This window comes from Parasteatoda tepidariorum, chromosome 1 (assembly GCF_982258835.1).
Source record: "Parasteatoda tepidariorum strain Cologne lab strain chromosome 1, Ptep-v5.0, whole genome shotgun sequence".
In the NCBI taxonomy this organism is placed as follows: Eukaryota; Metazoa; Arthropoda; class Arachnida; order Araneae; family Theridiidae; genus Parasteatoda; species Parasteatoda tepidariorum.
This window is the reverse complement of record NC_141755.1, coordinates 97,956,864-97,980,319: the sequence shown is the minus strand read 5'-3', so window position 1 is coordinate 97,980,319 and position 23,456 is coordinate 97,956,864. Positions and strand designations below refer to the sequence as shown.

Below are 23,456 nucleotides of genomic sequence, written 5' to 3'. Positions count from 1 at the left end.
TTTTTCAGACGAGAACTGGGTAGTTTTTATGTATAGAAATGACTCAGAAATATTCTTTCCTTAGGCATAAACAGAAACCCAACAAAAAAAATAATTTGTTCGAAAATTACCAGAATTTCAGTATGGTTCTTATAAGTAAAAACTCATTTAGCCAAAATAGAAATACTATCTCTGTTAATTAAATTTTTTTGTATTGCTCTTTCAATTTTTTGAGGTACAAAGTGACGAACTCATTTTTCATATAAAGAGATTTTTCAACTGTGCTTCCAACAACTTAGATTGTGATAATATTTTTCCTTCCTTTAATTATGCTTGTATTGTATCAAGTGTCTGCTAACAAATCAACTTTTCTGTTACGATCGTTCAATCTAAAAGAAGCAAAACCCTTTGAATAGCTTAAGAAATTATTAGCCACAGGAGAACACTTTAGTGGAAATTCTAGAAAGTACCAATTTTGGAAACATTACTAAGGAACAGTTTGATGTAAAAGTGTTTAACTATTACTGTATTTAACCAGTGTTTGCAAGAAGCAACACTATTGAAGGATGTGAGTTTTAGATAGCTAGAAAAACCAGTTCAATCTAAAACCTGTTTCATTTCTGACTTCACATAAAAGATATTTTAACAAGTCCATGCATGAACTTTTTAAAAGTTGATTTTTGTATGTTTTATTTCAACGTAACATTACTATAAATTATTTATATGCTGCCTACCAAAACTGATTGACACTTTCTGTTTTAATTGCTTATTTATATTTGCCAAATTACTAGTATTGCAAAAAACTTTATTGGTTGCAAAACCAAGCCCTACACCCCGAACTGGTTTCGCAATGGACGTCTACCTACCAAGCAGTACAAATACTTACAATTAATATTCATATTAAAAAAACTTTTTTTTAATATGAAATAATAAATAAAAACAAATTTTGAACTACTATGCATACCTATTGATAGAGAATTTTCTATCTGAATATTTTTTTCTTCCCTTTTTTGCTGTCGTAATTCTTTCACAAAAGCAGATAATACCTTGTACCTGCTAATAATTAAATAATCTAAAGTACAAATAATATAAAAGTGTATTTTTATACATACATCTTGCTTATTTTAAATGACATTGTTTCATTTATACAAATTTGTAGTATATTAGTTTCGGCATTCAAGTATGATTCAACTGCCAGAACTTGCGCTAAACTCCATATTTACCTTTACACAATATCAATTCATTAAAGACAAAAACATCGACTAAATTATTGCTGACAATTTTTTGAAAGGGAGAGCTTTATCTATTTTGTAGCAATTGATAAGAGTTTTGTCACAGGTGACTCCAAATTTTCACTTATTTACCTAAAAATTATTACATAGTTTACAACTAAATATTTATATAGTTTTTTGTGCAATTCAAATTTTCTTGTGTATCATTAAAAAAAAATACAATGTTATCTTAATGTTCAAAACAGAATTTTTAAATTTTTGATATAAAGAAATAATGTTGTATACTTTTTATATAAAATTTAAAAAGTAATTATTTTAGAATCTTTTTTTTTTTTATATTATTTTTTCTCCCTTTTTCTCAATTAATTGATGGAATAGTAAAATAGGATATGAAATCTTAATAAATGATTTTCATGAAGAAAATAAAATGAAAATTGTTTTTGTAAGGTAAAGGCAAGTATGGATGCTGACATGAGAAAATCATTTTAAACTTGCATAACTTTTTAAGCAATTTAATTTTGGTAAAATAAAAATGTCAACCTACTTTTAAGGCAACCTACTTTACACCTTGCAGTCAATGCCTTCATTATCATTTTTTAGTACTAATTCTTACACATGTACTAAGGTCGAAATATTTTTAAATATTCATTTTCTAAAAAAAACTGTATATGCATTTTTCTTGTCCATAGAATCAAAATACTTGTCAAGTAATAATTCCTTAATTGTGAAGTGCTTAAAGTTTATTTCTATTTTAGTGAAAATATTTGGTAGAACTTAACATTGTTTACAACTACTCTCATAATATCCTGTTTTTTCATTCACTCGATGAAACAAAAAATTCACTCATTATTTGTTATTATAGGGGGGGGGGGGGCAAAGCTACTTTGCTTTATTTTATGAAACTGTATTTGATAAAATAAGTTATTCTTGCCTTCTGACTGCTTAATACAAAAAACGAGGATTGCTTATTATCGAATGAATATTGATGAATGCAAGAAAAAAATGCCTTTTAAATAAAATAAAAAATCTTGTAGGTTGTTGTGCAGACCCAACTTTTCTATCTGATTTTTGCGAATTTAAGTATCAAATTGTTCAATATTAAGCAAATAATATCATTTTTTTTAAATGCCCACCCGCTAAAAACTAGTTATTACTGTTTTAAGAAGCATTTTTTTCTTTCAAACATTCATAAAAAAATATTTCCTGATGTTTATGCAAAGTGAATCACTAGACTCATATGGTTTTTCTTTAAAAAAAAAAAAAATAGTTTATTTTTCATGCTATAAAATGTTTTAAGTTTTTATTTAATGTAACATACATATTAGAAATTTTAAATGTTTGTAGTTAATGATTTGTCACGTGCCTTCTTTGCACATCACGTGGTGAATATATTGAGTAGAGTAAATATATATATATATACCTCCTTTATATGCACTTTATATAAGCCTGGAAGTACAAGTGAACAAAGCATTGAAGCCTCTTGTGAATACACTTCCATCTGCATAAATTTTTTTGCCAAACAAATGAACTAATTAGTTAATATTTAATCCCTTAGGACCGTGATTCTTCCTTAACGGCCCACAGTATCATATAAACGTAAGTCTTTGATTCAAGATAGTCATGATCACACAGACCTGACAGGGCCCGACTTAGCCTAATTTAGACCCGGGGCAAAAACTTCTTTGGGGCCCCCCTCTGCTTCAGTAATGAAGAACCGAACTTAATGGTGGTATTTAAATTTTTCACCTCATTATAGATATTCAACAAGAAAATTGACTAGAAGCTATAAGTTTCCCTTCCTCCAACGGCCAAACGATGTATCGTTCTGCCCATTTTATTGATTTTCTGTCAATTCTAATCCGTTAATCATGCCAAATGCATTCTTCTGATTGTTAACTTTGTCACCTGGCAGCAAAAAAATTCATATCCTTGCTCACATTAGGGCGGAATTAAGCTAAATTTTCGCAATTAAGCCAATCAGAAGTCCGTATTTTTGTAAACATATCGCATTTTGCAATATGTAAAAATGCAGGCTTTTCATAGGCCAAATTTATCCATCGTTATTGCGAAAATTTAGCCGAATTCCGACCTAGAAAGCCATGGATTTACGAAATATAGATTTTTTGTGTTCATACGATAGATCAATGAAGAAGCTAACATAAAACTGACGGATTTTACACTGCACTAATATTTTGTTTAACAAAAAGTTCACTAAAGAAGGAAACGTAAAATAAACTTTCTATTCGTTTTAGGGACCCCCTCTGATGTGGGGACCGGGGCAACTGCCCCGTATGCCCCTGCCTTAGTCAGGCTCTGTTGATGTCATTAGTACATATATTCTCAGAGTCTACATGGAAGTGCTTCATTTTCATTATGCCGGCCCTAAAGGGAATATTGAAATTCATGTCTATTTTTAAGGCAAATAGAATTCTGCCTTCGTATTAATTCTTTTTCCTTAAGATCTTTTTCTTTTATTTGCATATTCTAAATTTAGAACTATGTTATTAATTTACTCTAGTAGATAAACTAAAAAAGTGAATTAAGTAGTTTTAAATACTAAATGTATTATACCTCAAATATCAAAATAGATAATATTCTCCAATACGGTGTAAAGCTACAAATACCTCATATCATAATAATTATTGAAAACTCGACGTGTTCACTTTTTCCAAAGTTCATGTTTCATACAAGTTATGTGCGTATAGATTCAAGATGTTTTACGTCCCAACGTAACAGTTATTGTTCTAACAGCATATAGAATAACTGATTCCCTCTCATCTCAATTGCTCAAAAATGACATAAAATGAAATTATATTTTTACTACACAGGATCTGTAGGCAGTATTTGATTATTCAGCACTGTGGTGTCATAGACCAATTGTAGATCGAGTTTATAATAGAAATTCAGGAGTCTGCAGTAATAGGAGGAAACTAGTCATTCTGGTTTCTTAAATATTTTTAATTTACATGTCCTTTAGAAGTGCTAATTTAATTCATTATTTTTTCTTACAGACTCAAGTTCTTATGTTACATTTTTGGTTCTTACATTCTCTTTTTTTTTCTTGCAGACCATCAGATTCTTAACGTGTTCCTTTTTATTTTACACTCTCTCAGGTTCTTAAACTGTTACATATTTGGTTCTTCATATATTTTTCTTTCTTACAGACCATCAGGTTCTTCAAGTAATCCTTTATTATTCTTACTCTCAGGTTCTTAATATGTTACATTTTTGGTTCTTAATTTATTTATTTTTTTCCTTTCAAACCATCAGGTTCTTAAAGTGTTTCTTTTTTATTCTTACACACTCTCAGGTTCTTAAAATGTTACATTTTTGGTTCTTCATTTTTTCTTTCTTACAAACCATCAGGATCTTCAAGTTATCCTTTTTTATTCTTACACACTCTCAGGTTCTTAAAATGTTACATTTTTGGTTCTTCATTTTTTCTTTCTTACAAACCATCAGGATCTTCAAGTTATCCTTTTTTATTCTTACACACTCTCAGGTTCTTAAAATGTTACATATTTGCATCCTGCAGAAGAATTATTATCTGTTTTTATAAAAATGTTGATTGTGACAAGGATAAAAGTTTTTTTTTTTTTTTCATCTGCTCTTAGCTATCTCATCCATCATTCAAAACGACTCAATGCAACCCTTTCTAATAGATTTATTCATTTCTGAAATATATATTTATATGTGATATTCTTCAAATAAAAAAAAAATGAAGAAAACATTTGTAGATCATCTTTTAAAATAATGAGCAGAAGGATTGCTAATTTTTTTTTAATGAAATAATTTCATGTTACATAAATACATCCATTGCATTTCTTTTTTTAAGGAGATATTTAAACAAATATCTTTGAAATAAAATAAAATTTAAAAATAATAACCTTTTTTGAAAGTTCACTTAATGAGGCTTCAATGCTTGTTCTGTTTGCTTTTCTTTTTTGATACTTTAATAAATGCATAAATAGTCTATTCATTTGTATTACATATCTAAATTGTATGAATGATAGTTATTTTTCAGATTTAATACTCTCAGGCAGGGGTTTTAGTGAATCTACCTCTCAAAAATTATCAAAGTAAAAAGGAAAAAAATAATAATAATGTTTGTACCATAAGCTGCCAACTCATTTATATGTTGTAGAATATTTGTTTCTGTCCAATTGAATCACTCATTTCAGAAACCTCCAACGGTTATTTAAAATGGAATTTTCGCTTCCAGACAAATTAATAATCAATTAAAACTCTGGCTTAAGTTGGTTCACTCATTAAATTTAAATTCAGACGTAAATCTAAAAACAGGGTAACAATGTAGCCATATTTCCTTAAGTCTCATTTTAAAGTGCCTAATTTTATAAGATCCAGTCACAGCATTATTTGTTAAACAATAATATTTTTCTCCTACCTCATTTCTATTAAATGTTATATATTGTTAATCTACCAAACAGTCTCAATAACTATGAAATGTTGGATTCGTTTTAAAAACTTGAATAATTTAAATCTCTTTCGTCCGTTTATGTGGAAAACTAAAGGATTTTGACTTTTAACAAAAACATAAAGTACATAGTATTAAGTTTCTTACCCTTACTTTAATTTTCTCGACTCAAAAGATAAGTCCTTTTAAAGCCATTTTAACCTGAACCTTTGTCAGGGAATGGAGGACGCTGCTGCCGTCCGATTTTATTTATTTATTTTTTTAAATTATAAAAATTTCAATTTTCAAGAAAAAAGATTTTTTTTATTGAAAATTTGAAAGCTTAATTATTTATTTTATCGTATAGATGAAATAGAAAAGAAGACGGTAGTCTCATTTATCGCATTCAGGAAATTCAAGATAATATAACTTAAAAATAAGATTTAATTAGACATTTTTGGAAGAATATTTAAATGCCTAGTTCCTTTCATTTTTAAGGGAAACTAATGTTGTTTATTTTAAAAAATTAAACTATATAAAATCTGAAAGGAAAAAAAAAGGATTTTTTTTTTTCATTTTTAAAGAGGAAATTCGTAAAAAGAAAAAAAAATTTCAAACATGCCAAATGTTAAAAAGAGAATCCGGGTTTTTAAGTTATTCATTTTCTTAGGGATACTGTAGAAAAATAATATTTATAAGGCCCTGCAAAATCTAGCAACAGTATCATAAAATGTGTTTTTTATATCAAAACTGGTAAAATTATTTTGCGTCTAAATGTGACTCTTATTTCATGTTATTCAAAATCTTTAAAGATTGCTACTGCTTCTTTCAGCATTAAACATGCCAATATTTTTTTTCAATCAAGCTTTAAAATCTTTCCTTTTATGCAAATATCTGGTGTTAATTCCATTAAATCCCCTAAGATTTTGGTTTTTCAAATGAATGATTCAATTGGCATAAATGTTGGAGAATTACAATGATTTTATAAAATGATTATTAAACATGGCAAATTTTATGCAAACTGAAAATTTTAAGGGAGGTTAAGAGTAAAAATTTTTAAAATCACATTTTAAAAGTAGGTTATCTGTACAGCTCTCCTAAATCGACATGTAAAATTAAGCTGTTGCTTATATAGGTCGATTGAAGGATTTATCTTATATCTTCTACAGAAGACTGCTTTTTCAATTTTGTTTGACCTGAAATTGATAATCTGGTTAAAAAGTTAACATGATTCAAATTTACTGTAAATACTAGCATTCAATGTACATTTTTTTTCCATATCAAATTATAATGACTAAAAAGAAAATAGAGTTAAAATAAAACATGCCAATTTCTGTAGAAATAAAATTGGGATTATTAAGCTAGTTATACATCATTTAATTTAAAATCCAATGTCAATACTCTAAAACTCAAGGTTCTAGAAAAGATTTAAAATTGGAAAGAATTTAATTTTTGGAAAAAGAATTAATTAACTAATTCACGTGAAATTTTAATTGAATTTCGATTCTTTAATAGGAGTTTATTTTAATTTGAACCCTCTGTTAAACCTTATAGTTAAAGTAGTTTTAATGTGCTCTCATTATCTGAAAAGAATATCTCATTATTAAATTTACTTTTTTAATTGAAACGCCCTCCTTTAAAATTCATTTTAAGGGATTAGCTATTTTACAGCAATAATATTTAAAATTTGGTATGTTATAATAAATGCGGAAGTTTAGATTAACTATTACAAGAGGGAAAAAATATTTCCTTTTGTATCAAAACTTATCTTTTTTTTTCTGTAAGTTTTAAATTCCATTTTTTTTCCTATCATATTTTAAAGCTATATTACTGTTCTGTCTTTCAAAAAAATATAAAGACAATAATATTTATTAATTAAAACTAATTTTTTACTGACATTACATGGTTTTTTTGAACTACAATGAAAAATATAATCTAAAAGAAAATAAACAGTGTGTGTTTTTCTTATTCCGTTTATAAACATATACACACAAAAAAAAACATCATTCGATTTGCTTTTTAATCTTTTGTAATGGTTGGCAGATATGTTCATGTAAAATTTTCATTTCATGTAGTTAATAGTTTAAAAAAAAAAAGGATTTGTAATTACTATTAGAAAGAATTGCAGTTTCATTTCCATAAGTACAAACTTGTTTTTACTAAATAGTTCAATGTCAATAGCTTTTGTCACTGTGCTTTGTGTAAATGGAGATCTTTTTCTGCGCCATTGCCGTACAAATATTTTGTAGACATTGTGAAATATTCAATGATATTTTTAGAAGCAGAAAGTATTGAGTTGGTTTTTTAAAACAAAACTTTTTGTCTCCACCGGATAATTATTTTGCTAGAAATGAAAATATCATTATACACACTTTTCTCAATTAACCAGGTACGTTCATTTCACAAGACTCAGCTCCTTCTGTTCTTCTCTGACGATTTCTCCCGCCATTTTGAATTTTTTTTCAAAACTGTTTTCATTAATTCTGTTGTTTTATTTATCTTTTCAATAATTCTTACTTTTCACATCAATAAACAGAAAATAACTTGACTTAAAAACATACCTAATTTTAAGATAAAATTAAACTTAATCAAAAAGAAAATAGAATTTTATTCCATAGTGCGAACCCTATATTTAGCTCGAGATAAGATCGTTTTAATTACTTTGGCATAGTTCTCGCAAAAGCACTCTCTTAAGATCCCTATATTAAGAGATTCCTGCATGTTAACCATGCAACGAGTTCCTTATTCATTAGGTAATGTTTTTGTTCGTCTTACTCATTGCCACTTGCAAATTTTAAGATTCTAAATATTTTTGAAAGATTTTTTTTTTTTAAAGCTATTATTCATTTTTCTGAAAATACTGACTGCCTTAAAATTTGGCAACTAGCTTCAATCTTTTTTCAAAGACATTTTTTATTGAAAAAAAAAACATTCAAAATTATTAATTAGTTACTAAATAAAATTTTCTTTCTTTAAGAAAAAGTTAAAAACTGTGTTAATGTTAAGATAAAACGACAGATCAAATCTTTACTTTTTTATTTATGGGAGTAAAGCAATAACTAACGAAAAGTTTCTCTTTTTTTTTTTTTTCTGCTCCCAGCAAAACAATTTGATCAATTATTTCACAACTTTTTAGCTGATTTTACAAGAATTTTTTTTTTTTTTTTTTTTTGCAAAAATGTTTGGAGAAATTGTCTGAAGAATTATTATTTTTGACTGACAATGTGAAATGTTCCTTTTTTTTTTTTTTTAATTTGTCCTTAAATATTAATTTTCTTCCCCATTACGAAACTAAACTATTATTGTGTCACTTTCGTAAATTGTGAAAATGCATTTATCCTGTTATGGCACTAAAAATTTTGTATTTTTTTACGAGTTTTAAGAAGAGTGAAAAATAAATAAATTTTTCTGTGTGTGGGCACAAAATGTACTTTTGTGCGTGCTGTCGAAACACTGGGGGGTAAATATATATAATGTCACACGGTAAACAACCCCAGTGTATAAACATATTTCCGTTTGTTCATTCAAGTAGGCTTATTAGAGAGTGTGTGTCTGATGTGATGATTTAAAATCATTGCAAAATCCTTTGTGTGGATTCGCTGGTTTTCGAGAATAGTGTTGTGAAGTTTTGAATCCATGTTTGAAAAAACAATAAAATTTCCTCTTTTTTTTCTTACGTTGTTGTCTCTTTCATTTTGAATAAATACATGTTTACCTCGGAACGACATCATAAGCGGTTTCTTTTTTTTAATTAATTAGAACATATATATATTACCGAAATCAAGAAAATGTCGACTTTCACTGGTGAATATCAACAGTCACTTAGACACTTTGGTGAATGTCCGAAATATTTCTTATATCTGATTTGATATTAATTTATTCGTTGATATTATTATATTTATGCGATATTTTAATATTTGCTGAGGATAGATTAGAAGAAACAGTATTCGGAGTGCATACTGGGCAGTAGCACTTAACTAGACGTAGTATATATTTCGAGCATTTACCAAAGCGACTATGTGATTGTCAGCATTCACTGGTGGAAGTAAGCAACCACCAATTTCTGTCATTCACAGTAACACACAAATATATATATATATATATATATATATATATATATATATATATATATATATATATATATATATATATATATATATATATATATATATATATATATATATATATATATATATATATATTTTAAAATAGCTGGAAAAAAATAAGATTACAAAGTTCACTATTGTTTTTTTTTTTATTTGTACCTTTTCCCTCTTATAATTATTTTTCTTTTTTACTTAGTTCGACTTTTTGTAATGTGTTCATCAAAGATAAACGGTCACTTTTGAAAAAAGAACGAGATTTTTAAATTAATGACTTAATAATCGTCTGCTTTGAGAAGCTGTGTGGGTATTTTTGTTCCATGCACTAACTCGTGGATGCTGGTAAAAACAGATGTTTGAAAAGGTGCAGTGAATATCGGTCTATTATTTTCAAAAGGGGTTTTTGATTACTAAATGAGACTTCGGTAATCACCCATTTTCTGTAATGTACTCATCCATAAGTTTGGTATTTCAAAACAAGATCGTTTGTTTCATTTAAAATTTGAATTTTAACACTAATAAAGAAAAGTCCTAAAAATATGATCTTTTTTTCCATTTTTAAAAAAATTGCATTGATTCTAAGGTAAGTGAAACATTTTTATTTTAAGATTACGGTAAAATTCTTTATTTAAATTGTATTAATAACATTAACGTCTAGTAATAAAACGTAACTTTTATTTTACAAATTTATAGTTACTTTTCTTAACTAGTCATTATTACCGGTATATTTACTAATTTTATCTGCATAAAACATTAGTTAGTGGATGTTTTGAATTCAGATGTTAAATCAAAGCAAAACAGGGCAATAATAATAATTTCTGATGAATAATCCTCTAACATTCTTTTATTTTCTGAAGAATAATAAGAGAATGAAGGTAATTAAGAAATAAAATCTATCCTAAAAAATATCGCCATGAAAATTATTTATGCTAAATTCTTTAAAATTTAAAGCTTCTACGAGGTAGGTAGGTATTTTATTTACGTCGCCCTAGAGTTGCACAATGGACTATAGGCGACGGCCTGGGAAACATCCTAGAGTATGATCCGAAGCCATGCCATCACAATTTTGATCCTCTGCAGACGAAATCGAGCACTTTACTGTAGAACAGTTTAACGAGGACAGATACCTCGCACCCTCGGTCCCTACGTAGGCTGATCAGAGTGGTCACCCACCCGCTTACTGACCGCCGCCAGTACTGCTTGACTTCGGTTATCTACTGGGAACCGTGTCTTTACGATCAGTTCACTAGGGAACAAGGTTTCTATGAGAGAAAATCGCTACCATACAATCATTTATAAATGGTATAATAATGGAAATAAAATGGTATAATTAACTATGAATATTCATAATTCAATCTAAACCGTCACTAATCTAGCCAAATGAAAAAAATTAAGAAAGGAGGGGAAAATGTATTAGTGTTCCTCGTAATTTCAATTCCGGCTCTTTTTTTTTTTTTTATTGATAACGGTTTTCTTTTTTGGACAATTTTTTTTCCCTTTGGTTGTTTATTTTTAGTCTATTTAAGTTTATATTTATTTATGTAGTTCACACCTTATATGTGAAAGCGTAAGCGTTTAAAATTCTTTGGGAAATACTGTTTTGAGCACGGCTCGAAAATTGAATTGCCCGATATGCCCGTGATATGCATTTTTTATCCTTATATGCATATGCATATCAGGATTAATCAGCTTTTTACGATATCGCTAAATATTTACATATGTAAATATTTAGCGATATCGTAAAAAGCTGATTAATCTCCCCTCAAATTTTTAAAAAATTCTAGAAAGAGGCACCGAAGGGAACGATGATAAATTAAATCTGTTGATACGACCTAAATATTACTGAATTTAATTATCGAAATAAAAATTTATTAAACAATTTTTTACTTCTCTAATAAAGCAAATTGTTTAATAATTTAACTCTTCTGCTCATAAATATCAGTTGTCATCAAAAATAAAGTTTCCCTCGTTTCGATAATATGCGTCCATAATTTCATATAATATGCGACAACTGTGTTTTCAAATCTATTTTTTACTTCAAATCAGGCTCTAATGACTATAGAGCAAGAAATAACGAAACAATTAACGGAACCTGAAGGACTCAAAATGTTGTCCAATTATTTTGCCAAATATTCAAAAAGAATGAGTAGGAGGCGGTGACCCTTAGTTATAAAATAAAAATAAAAATCTTTAATTTAGTGACAGAGAGCCGTGGTGGCTCAGAAGATAGAGCGTTCGCTTTCCAATGAGGTGAGTCGGGTTCGAATCCCAGTGATAGCTGGTCGATACGAATGTCGCACCTAACTCACACCAACCGCAGTGCTGATGTAAAATATCATCAGTGATAGACGGATCATGGGTCAGAGCCCCCTTACCGTTCGACAAACCATGAGATGCTTTCGTGGTTTTCCTCTCCACGTAACGCACATGCGGGTTAGTTCCATCAATATATCCTCCACTAGGGCAAATTTCTCCCAATACTTGATTCAGGAGTTCCCTTGCCTTCTGGATTGGGTTCGAAATTACATGGTTATGGAGTTAAACATTAGCAGTCCTAAACCCTAAATTGGGTCGGCTGTTCAACGATGGTTATAAAGTAAAATTTGGTGATAGAAACGTATGTAATGCGTTCATTCTGAAACAAATTTTGTATTTTTTATTCTATCTTCAAAAAGAACAAACAAAAACTTTTTTTAAAGAAAAAAAAAGAAGTATTTTTATTGCTTCCATCAAAAAATAAAACTTAACAAGGAACAAGTGCAGAGTATCGTTATACATCAATGAAATTTCTCAATCGAGTTTTGAGGGTCCGAAACATCAAGTCTTAATGTTCTGAAAGCATTTCTAAAAATAAAATGAAAGAAATAAATCAAATACACTTCCTGATTATTGATTTTTATTTAATAAAATTGGTCAATAAATATTTTAAACTAATCTAGGAACTCAAATGAAGAACAGAGTAGAGAAACGGTTTTTGAAAGTCCTTTGCACGATCTTTGAAAAATAAAGAGAAACAAAATTTGAACTTTTTAATTTAAGTTGTTCTAAATTTAAAAAAAAAAAATTCAGTTCATTCATTTTAAAGCATGGCAGTTTCAAAGAAGTTAATTTTTCATATAAATCTCCATAAAATTGAAAACAACAAAAAAAATTGCTTGGGTCTGGCACAGTTTACATGAGCAACAGTTTTGAAGTTGATCTGCTGATAAACATAATATACATTAAATCTCGCAATTAATTAACTCCTACAAATTATAATTATCTCTTTTTAAAGTTTAAAAGCGTAATGTATTTAAAAATTGGACATGAAAATTCACTATGAACTGTAGTTTGTACCTTAATATACAGTCGTCATTAGAATTTATTTCTAAATTTTGTTCGATTAAATATTCAAAATTCTGCAAACGCTATGTTTGATTTTTTTTCCGACAGTAAAAAAAATCGTTGCAAGGTAGAAACCAATACATTTGTCAGAATCATTTTAAAGTCTGCATTATTAATTATGATAAATGTTTATTAAAATTGTAATTTTAACCATTATCGTTTTATTCAAAGGCTATTAAAAGTGAAATTTAAATAATAAGAATGGAAAGTAATTTAAAAAAAAAAAATACATTGAATAAAATAAATGTATATTAAATTAATACTTTTATTTAAACAGAAAGATATATTTAAAACAAAAAAGTAAGTGAAGAGAAAATAAAAGTGATCTTAGTCAAACAGATTCTCTATATTGTGTGAAGATTTAGCTTTAAGTGGTGCTCAAATTTTCAAAAGCGCTGACTAGGGCACTTTATACATTTAAGGGTCAAACACGTATCAGGTATTATATGCCATGCTTCATTCCAATCCCCAGTCATGCTCATCCTTAATAAATTTTCATCAATGGAGATTATTTTCATTTAAATTATTAACACTTTTTTTAAAAAAAAAAAAAAAAAAAAACTTCAATAAAAATATTTATGAAAGAAATTTTATGATATGGAAAATGTTTACATACCAAAAGGGGCATCGCAATTTTTAACAGAGATTCCTGAAAATAAAAACTATACATAAATATGCAAAATTTAATGACTCAAAATAATACTTATATGAACAATTTGAATGGTGATATTTTCACATAGATCAACTAAAAAATACATTACATTTTCATCCTTAAAATAATTATAAAATCGTGATTTTTGTTTTCCTTTTTTTTTTTTTTGTTTGAAAGTGAATTTTTATTTCAATTTATATATCTATTTCGAAGATACCTTGAAGAATAAACTGTACATAAGTATGCAAGATTTAATTATACGAAATGATTCTTGTATGAACGATTTAAATGAGGAATTTCGTGAAAAATAAATTACATTTTCATGTTTAAATAATTGTAAAAATTTAATTTTTCTTTTGTTTAAAAACCAATTTATATATATATACATATATCAGAGATTTCTCAAAATAAAATTATGTATAAGCATACAATATGTAACGTTTAATTGTAGAAAATTATACAATTTTATAAATAATAAGAATGATATTTTCACATGGATCAGCTAAAAAAGAAACTATATTTTTTTCCTAAAATAATTTCAAAGTTGTCGTCTTTTTTGTTTTTGCTTTTTTTGTTTTTGTTTAAAGATGATCTTTTATTTTAATCTATCTCTCTTTTCGTTTATCTGCTAATCCTAAATACTAGTTAAAAATGTTAAAAGAAATTTGAAAAAATAAATATTCATTTTGTTTTAATATCTCCCATTTGTAAAATACTTCTGAAAAAAAGTAATTCTTTATTTCTTTTTTTTAGTGTTTTTTTTTCTTCTTTTAAAACACCTGCATTCACATCTATAATATAATTTTTAAAAATCTACTTATTTATTTTTTATTAAATATTTTTTTCTTTCAATATCTTTTTATTTTTTTGTATAATTTTTAAAAGGAAAAATTTGGTATACATTTTAAAAATTTAGCATGTATTTTGAAAATTATATATTTTTATTCTTTCGTATAATTTTTAAATGAAAAAATTTAGCATGTATTTTAAAAAATTATTACCCCTTTTTCTCTCATCTTCTTCTTCACACAATTTTCCGACTGTAAAAGAAAAATAATAAATGTAGGGAAAATCCGGGAAATTTAAAATAAAAAAGTTAAATTTGAAAATATATTATCGAACGCTACATATTATGGAATAAAAATTTAAAAATATATTATGAATATATATTGAATAGTGAATTCGGTGTTTAATAACTAAAAATCTCTAAAAATGTTCTTAAATTGAAAGAAATTTCCTTGTAATTAAACAAGGCATCAGAATTGCATTGGATTACTAAATAGTTTATGATGTTTTCAAATGCAACGTTTTTTTAAGCTATTTTTCTTTTGTTTCCCTGTCTAACGAATTTTTATAAAGTAATTTGGTATCAATTAGTGGTTTAGCGGGTCCGGGTACAAGGTGAAAATTTAAATTTTTCCCCCAGTTACTTTCGAGTATCCGATATTTATTACCCAACCGGTACCCGACTGGGTTTTATAAAATTTTTTGAAAAACAGCATAAAAATCGTGTAATTTTTGTCAAATAAATATTTTGCAAGATAAAGTTCTAAAGAAATTTATTTTGCGTCTATATAAATAAAATTTTTAGATTTATTAAACTTAAAATTTAAAAAAAATAATAACTCCAAAATATATTTGGGATGTTAGCATAAAACTTTGATATCAAGCGGATATAATTAAAAGCATAGTACTAAAGGTTGGATATTTTAATAAAGTGACAAATGAAAAATGCTGTCATCCGAAAAGCTGAGAGCCGTAATGGCTCAGGGGGTTGTAAGCTCACCTTCCATTAATGTGAACCGGGTTCGAATCCCAGCAGTGACTGGTGTATTCGAATACCGCATCCGGCTTGCACCCGACCACAGTGCTGACATAAAATATTCTCAGTGGTAGACGGATCATGAATTAGAGTCCGCTTGCCGTCAGGCTATTCGTGGAAGGTTTTCGTGCTTTTCCTCTCCATGTAACGCAAATGCGGTTAGTTCCTTCAAACAGTCCTTCACGGTGACAAAATGTCTCCCAATACTTGGTCCAGAAGTTCCCTTATCTTCTGGATTGGGTTTTAAATTACAAGGCTATAGAGTATGAACATTGGTAGTCATAAACCCAAAATTGAATCGGCACAGTTCAACCATGGTAATAAAATAAAATAAACCGATAAGCGTAATTTTTTCCGTATTCTAGAAATTTGAACCCCTTTAAAAGAATAAAATAACTCCTGGATCAAATCTGCAAATTTGCTTCCATGGAAAACTTTTTCTATGAAACTAACGCATTATTAGGAGGGGGGGAAAACCACGAAAACTTTCCATGGTTGCCTATTAGCAAGGAAAGTTTAACAGGACTGGTTGGAAGGTGAATTTAAGTTAGCTAACGAGTAAGTAACAGTTCTTTTGGTAAAAATTTAGAGTAAAATTACTGATGAATAGTTTCATTCTTTTTACTATAAACATGAAACAACTTATCTGAAAATATAATAAAATGTTTCGTCGAATTATGGTAATACTTGTTTGTTCTTAAAATAAAATTAAAGTACTTGTACTGATATATTAGCCATCAATTGGGTACTTGCTTTTCCAAAAAGAAGAATACCACACATCCCATGCGCACACATGTGACTAATCTGTATCAGCAAAATGGCGTATTAAAGTTGAGCTAAGTTTCTCTACATAAGTTAGAATGTTAATTAACGATAAGTTAGTTAAATATAAAGCCCTATCGCGCATCGATTTAATTGAAATATAACTCTTTCTCGTCAACTTCTTTGACTTAACTTAGATTTATTATTTGTGTATTTTCTTGTAACCGTGATATATTTTCGTTTTGCGTACCTGGCAACTTCGATGCATGATCAGTTTGTTTATGTTTCACATGGCTTCGTGACTTTCTTTGTGTTAAGTCTCTGTGTGAATATATATTCTAAAAGAAATCTTGAGAAGGAATCTTAGTGGAAGAATTTTGAATGTGTCACTTAAGAGAATAGATGCTTGACGGGCTTGGCTTACTCGAAATAAAATGGAAAGAACAGTTGCTAAGGTTAAAAAAAAACAGTTGCTCACGTTTCAACAACCAATCAGGATCGAGAGAGCCACACTACTTCAGTTGCAGATATCCCATTGTGGATGGCGTTTTCAATAGAAATGTAAACAAAAACAAATCTCGAGCTTATTACCTCCACGACTATTGGTTAGAAGAAGTTACAGCTGCTTACAACAGCTTATTATGCAAGGCGATAATTTTATTTAAGTAATAAATAATACAATTTTTGAGCAAAAATCAGCTGGATTTCATAAAATATTAATAATATTATAAATAATTTTTGTGAATTTGATGTGGATTTAATTATTCATAGATTATAGCAAGGAGACATGGTTGCTGTATTTAGAAAGAACTCGCTTTTTTGGCAGTCCAGTTTTTTCGACTTGTTCATTTCTTTTTTTTTTTTTTTTTTTTTTTTTTTTTTTTTTTTTGCAGGCAGAGCAAAATTTAAAATGTATGTGAAAATTTAGAATCGTAGAAAACATTACCTGTTTCTTTTCAGCTTCGTTAAGATTGCAAAAAAATGTCAAATACTGTGAGTAGTTTTCATTCACTTTTACTCCTGGATTGCAACTCTCAACTGATTCAGAAAACTGAAATAAATTGTATTCGTGTACGTTTTCACAAACAAATTTTTTATTTATTTAAATGCCATTATGAACGAAGACTCCTTTCAGAAATGTAATGTTAATATTATAAATGCAATAATTATCTATTCTAAAATATATCAAAAATTAATGTCTGAAACTGCACAATAATATTTTAAAATTGCACAGTAATATTTTAAAACTTAATGTCTGGAACTGCACAGTAATATTTTAAACCTTAATGTTTGGAATTGCACAGTAATATTTTAAAACTTAATGTCCGGTACTGTGCAATAATATTTTAATAATTAATAACCGGAACTGCACAATAATGTTTTAAAACGTAATGTCTGGAAAAGCGCAATAACAATTTAAAACGTAATGTCTGGAAATGCGCAGTAATATTTTAAATCTTAATGTCTGGAACTGCGCAATAATATTTTAAAGTTTAATGTCTAGAACTGCTCATGATAGCTTTAGGATGAATGAAATAGCACCACCAAAAGTGGCAGCTGTACCGTGCAATCGAAAAATCAAATACAAAAAATTCAAAATTGAGACATATTGCATTTTTGTATGATAAAGCAACTATACTGCAACAATAATAATAATAATTTTTTTCAAAAAAAAATTTTTTTTATTCATTTTTCTGAAATTTGTTTTTTTTAACGATGATACCATTAACATTAGAAAGAAAATAATTGTCAAGCATTTCGAAATCTGTCGTGACTCTCTCTTTTCGTTGCTTTAATTGCACAGCAAAACTGTTGTTTCAAACAGTTTTTTTTTTAATACTATTTTGATCCCTTGCTCATTAAACTCAAGCACCCCCAACCTGATTTTTTCAATTCTTCATTGTGAAACAAAAATTTCTTTCAAACAAAAAATACATTCCATTTTTTTTTCATTTCATTTCATTTATTATATCCATTTTTTTATATCGGTGAAGAGTCATAGTAGTTTCAAATTTCAATAATGATTCCATATTGAAAATTTGTTTTAAATAAATGTTCATTATTGTTTGATCATAAACCATTCTCGACTTTTTGAATGAAAATAATAATTATAAAAAGAAAATAATAATAATGAAACTAATAATAAAATTACTGGTAGAGTTCAGTGCGTTGTAGAAAATCCTTAGCAAGCATAATGAAAAAGTCATCTTTGAACTAATCAGAACTTTTATTAAGCAAGAAAAATCATAACTAAACTTAAACATCATAAAAGAAAAACAAACCTCTCCATAACATGAGGTAACGAATTCAACACATACAGTCATGAAAATCAAAAGAAACAAACTCGAAATCCAATCTTGATTTGTTATACATATATATACAAAATAACAGTTGCATAATGAGGGTACTTATAAACTCAAAATTAATACTATTCAAATTCTGTCGTTAAATTATTTTTGAATGTTCGAACTCCCTCTTTCAGAGGTTTTTCGAACTCGCGTTCTCAGACTCTTACTCGAACCTTGTTCATTGAAATTCATAGTCTGACAAAAATAATAATAATGAAAATAATAATAATAAATCTAAGTAAGAAACCTTTCCAAGATGTCTAAAACTTTAGAAGATTTCTCCGATTATTTGAAATAATAGTTTTCAATATAATTAGTTTATCAGTTTTTATCTACAATTTCACGCAGGGCGTGATGTTACGTAATTTATTTTAACATATCTTTCATTTAATAACTGTAAAAAAATTAATAAATATGAAAAATCACGTAATATTAAATAAATCATTGTTATAAATTGATTTGACACTTTTTTCATGAGAGAAAGTGTTTATTAATATTTTAAGATATTATAATTATAGAAATCCTACACGCTTATGTTGCTTCGTGTTTTGCAGTCCCGCAGTGGACTGATAGCTAAGACGCGGTTCCCAGCAGATCAAGCATCACTGGCTGCGGTCAGTGTGAGGGTGGGTGACCACTTGGATCAGTCTGCGTAGGGACCGAGGGTGCGCGGTATTGGTCCTCGTTAAACTGTTCTACCGTAAAGTGCTCGACTTCGCGTGCAGGTCGTCGGGCTACCGAAGCGGGGGTGGCATCCCCTCTGAAGAGGATCAAAATTGTGATGGCATGTCTTCGGATCATCCTCAGGGATGTTTCCCAGACCGTCGCCAATAGCCCATTGTGCAGCTCTAGTGCGACGTAAATGAACTACAACTACAACTCGTGTTTTGAAATTAAAATAAACTAAACTACTTACACTACTTGGCACTAACTGAAGACATTGCAGCACAGAATTTTTGATTTGTTCATTTTTCGCTGTAATAGAAAACAATGCTTTTTTCAAAAAAATGTATATGTTTGCTTCATAAAAACAAATGACAATAGCAACAAAATAGCAATCATTACAGCTAAGTACTTTTCCTCAATGGATCTTCAAGAAATTTTTGAAAGTTCAGTATTAGTAAGCGTATGAAAAAAAGTAAGTTAAAAATAGAAAAAAGATTTTTAATGGTGAAGAAAGTAATTATTAAAAAATGTTTTCAAAAAATATTTACGAATTTAAAAATTTTTAAATTTTGAACGAAAGATGGGAAAAAAATAAAATAAGAAAAAATATATAATCTTGTTACCAGCTCTCATGATTATATCAGAAAAAAATAGTGCTTTCTAATATTGCATTAATATAGCCGAAGTAAAACCTATCAATACAAAAGTGTGAGGAGCAAAATTTAAACGAAAAATTTAAAAAATTTAAGCGAAAATAGAACTTACTAAGCAAAAAATGTAAAATAAAAATGCAAATTAAAACAATGAATCAAGAATAGAAAATAAAAATTCAAGAACAAACTACATAATGCTCAAAACTGATGCTGAAAATACGGTTGGCTGTTCAACGACTATTACAAAAAAAATTAATAAGATTTCATGTTAATTATAAAATATTCATATTGGTAATAAGGTTGAATTTAGAAAAAATATTAACATTTAATGAAAAAAAAATTTTTTTTTAGCCCTTGGAATTGCCGGAATTGCGTTTGCGCATGGTAAAAATATAAATTAAGTTAACAAAGAGATTTTAATTATAACATACAATTAACTCAACGATTTTATACAGAATTAATTACATTAGTTGGATATCCATTGCTTTTAATTAAATTTTGGAAATCTATGTTATTTTTTGATAGATAAGCATTACTACGAATTCTTTTAGTTCTATTCATTTGGTTAAAAATGTAACTTAAATAAATGTTTTTAGAAGCATTAGAATTCCATGTAATTAGTTTATTTATATTAAATTTAAAATCATTTCTTTTATGGTATAAATCAACAAGGCAGGCATTTTCTTCTTTTTTAATATCCAAATCCACAAAATTAAAATTAATATTATCGTCATGATTACGAATCAAGATTAATTCCTGAGTCGTATTTATTGTTGGCGTACCACCAACTTCGGGCAGCTATTTTTATTTATTTTTCTTCGTACTTCATAAATCATTCTTTTGTATCATTATAATCAACGCAGGGAACCAACGAGATCTCCTTTTCATAAATCGCAGTCCCGCAGTTAACTGATCGTAAAGACACGGTTCCCAGTAGAACACCGAAGTCAAGCATCATTGGCTACGGTCAGTGTGCGGGTGGGAGACCACTTGGATCAGTCTGCGTAGGGACCGAGGGTGTGCGGTATGGGTCCTCGTTAAACTGTTCTACCGTAAAGTGCTCGACCTCACACACAGGTTTTCGGGCTACCAAAGCAGGGAGCCATCCCCTCTGAAGAGGATTTAAATTGCGATGGCATGCCTTCGGATCATCCTCAGGGATGTTTCCCAGACCGCCAGTAGCCCATTGTGCAGCTCTAGTGCGATGTAAAGTACCTACCTCTAAAATCGCGAAGTTCAAAAATTACATGAAATATTTACATAATAGTTTCAAACTACTGTAGTATACCTATTATTATTTATAAAGTCAACGTAGAAAAATAATTATTAAGCTTTTGAGAACTTGAAAAATCAATAACAATAATTATTTCTGATGTAACATCTGATAAAAGAATATAACCAAAAGACTTCTAACCATTTTCCATGAATACTACGATAATTAATAGAATATTGTGAATTCTTCTAACTAAAAATTGACTTCCGACCACTGCAGAGGATAAATCAATCATTATAAGGAATGAACACTAAAATTTAAAACTTACAGCAAATCATCTGCTTTATCGGTGAATCTGCAGCATGAACCACACACGCGCAGCATGTTAACAATAATGTCTTTAAAAAATTCATTTTCCTTCAAAGTAACATTGAAATCGTTCTTTTTATATACCATTTTCGCTGACCTTCAAAAGGATGCTTCAGTTTTGAAAGATTGTCACGACCATCGTGGGTGACCCTTCACAGTTAGATAAAAGCTACCCTTCATGTCCGTTTTTTTGTATGGACGGAAACAAATTGTCATTTAAAGTCTTTTCTTACCTTCATAATGTGATAATTTTCCGCATACATAAATACGTTTTATTTAATTTATTGTATATTCGTCAACTTCAAAGTAAATATTTTGATAAGATTTTTTCCACCTTTTCCGGATTGTGTTATTTTTTTTTTGGAAATTAAATGTAGCGTTGCATCAATCACTGCAGAATAAATATTGCACAGCTGTTCTTTATCGTATTGCCGGCTATACCAAACCATAAAGCAACTTTAGAAAGGAAGATTATACATATTGAAGAAAATATGATGAAATATCTAACACAGTTATGGAAGAAGTATTTTTTAACTGTTATAATTTAAAGCAGTGGTCGGAAAAACTACATTATTTTTGTAGTTTACTATATTTTAACTACTTTCTTACAATTGTAGTTAACTACAACTACTTTTTTAAATGTAGTGACTGCAAACTTCATTGAAATTGTAGTAATTATTTCACTTCTTTAAGGAACCGAACTTTGCTGGAGAAATTAATTTACACCTGTCTAACTTACACTGCAGCAGAAATAAATTTACACCTGTATAACTTACATTGCTACACGACTACTAATGTTCAACTCCGTAGCCTTATAATTTTGAACCAATCCAGAAGACAAGGAAACTCCTGGATCAGTACCCCCAGAGGTATGATTTGTTATGAGAACATGGAGGACTTTGTGACTCGACAGATTTAACGTGCACCAGTCACCATTTACTACCCGGGGAGTCTTCGGCCGACGGGGATCGAACCCACGGCCTCTTGAACGTAGGTCCAGTGCTCTACCAAGCAGGCTATCCCGGCCCATCTATGTTGAAAAATCGTAAGAGCTACCATCGCTATTACGAAGGTTTGTTAAAAAATATACAGAGGGAAAAATTAACATTCGATAATTAGTTCGCGAAATATTAATGTTAAACTTGTGGGAAAAACACCATGTGGGCCACTCTACAACCATGAGGAATGAAATTGCAGAGTTGAAATTTGACATGCTGAAAGGGCAATTCTTGTTTTAAAAAAAAAAAAAATTCTTTTCTTTTTTTGAAAATTTTGATTTGTACGAAAGTTATTGTAGTTTTGAGTGCTTTTTCGCTAATAATTTTTTTATTCGCTTTATATTTTGTTTCACTGCACAAAATCTAAGATATAGAAACTTGGAATCAAGGAATTCGTTGAAGTAAAAAACTAAAATACGATCATTCATTCGAGAATTATCAACTGTTAAACTTAAAGTAAGGGAGAAAAAAAAGCATGTTAGCCAATTTACTGCTTAAAATTGTTTTTTCTTTTTCAATTTTTTTTATAATTTTTAAAAAAATATTAAACACACAAGAGAAAGAAAAAACTGTTTCTAATTTTCACGGTAATATACAAAATAAGATTATCATTGTAGATTGTAAAACAAATAACATTAATTCTCATTTATTACTTCTTATTCTGTCACTTCATTCCTTATTCCGAAGTTTAACCATTTTTTTTTTCAAGTACAGTTGATTTACTTTTCAAATCCAAGCAACGATTCATTTTGTTACGATTAACATATTAACGAAATGATCTTTTACAGGCAAAAATAATTATATATTTTATAAACAATGATATATTTTTTTGAAAAATATGAAATTAAAGGGAAAAGAAAA

The 23,456-nt window shown here is 28.5% G+C and overlaps 2 protein-coding genes across 2 annotated transcripts in view; both read right to left on the bottom strand.

The window, feature by feature from the left end:
- LOC147816631 (uncharacterized) overlaps positions 1-4,198 on the bottom strand; it is a 232,610-nt gene extending 228,412 nt beyond the window's left edge. The window contains exon 1 of the mRNA XM_087149335.1: positions 4,185-4,198. The gene's annotated coding sequence lies outside the window, so the exon portion shown is untranslated. The remainder of the gene's footprint in view (positions 1-4,184) is intronic.
- Positions 4,199-12,416: 8,218 nt separating this feature from the next.
- LOC122269397 (uncharacterized) lies at positions 12,417-21,708 on the bottom strand. The gene is made up of 6 exons (XM_087168333.1): positions 21,557-21,708; positions 19,613-19,671; positions 17,295-17,399; positions 14,766-14,804; positions 13,729-13,761; positions 12,417-12,572 (listed from the first exon to the last, which is right to left on the bottom strand). Exons 1-6 carry the CDS (start codon positions 21,639-21,641, stop codon positions 12,546-12,548), a joined length of 348 nt encoding a protein of 115 aa, XP_087024459.1. The 5' UTR covers positions 21,642-21,708; the 3' UTR covers positions 12,417-12,545.
- Between the last annotated feature and the right edge of the window lie 1,748 nt (positions 21,709-23,456).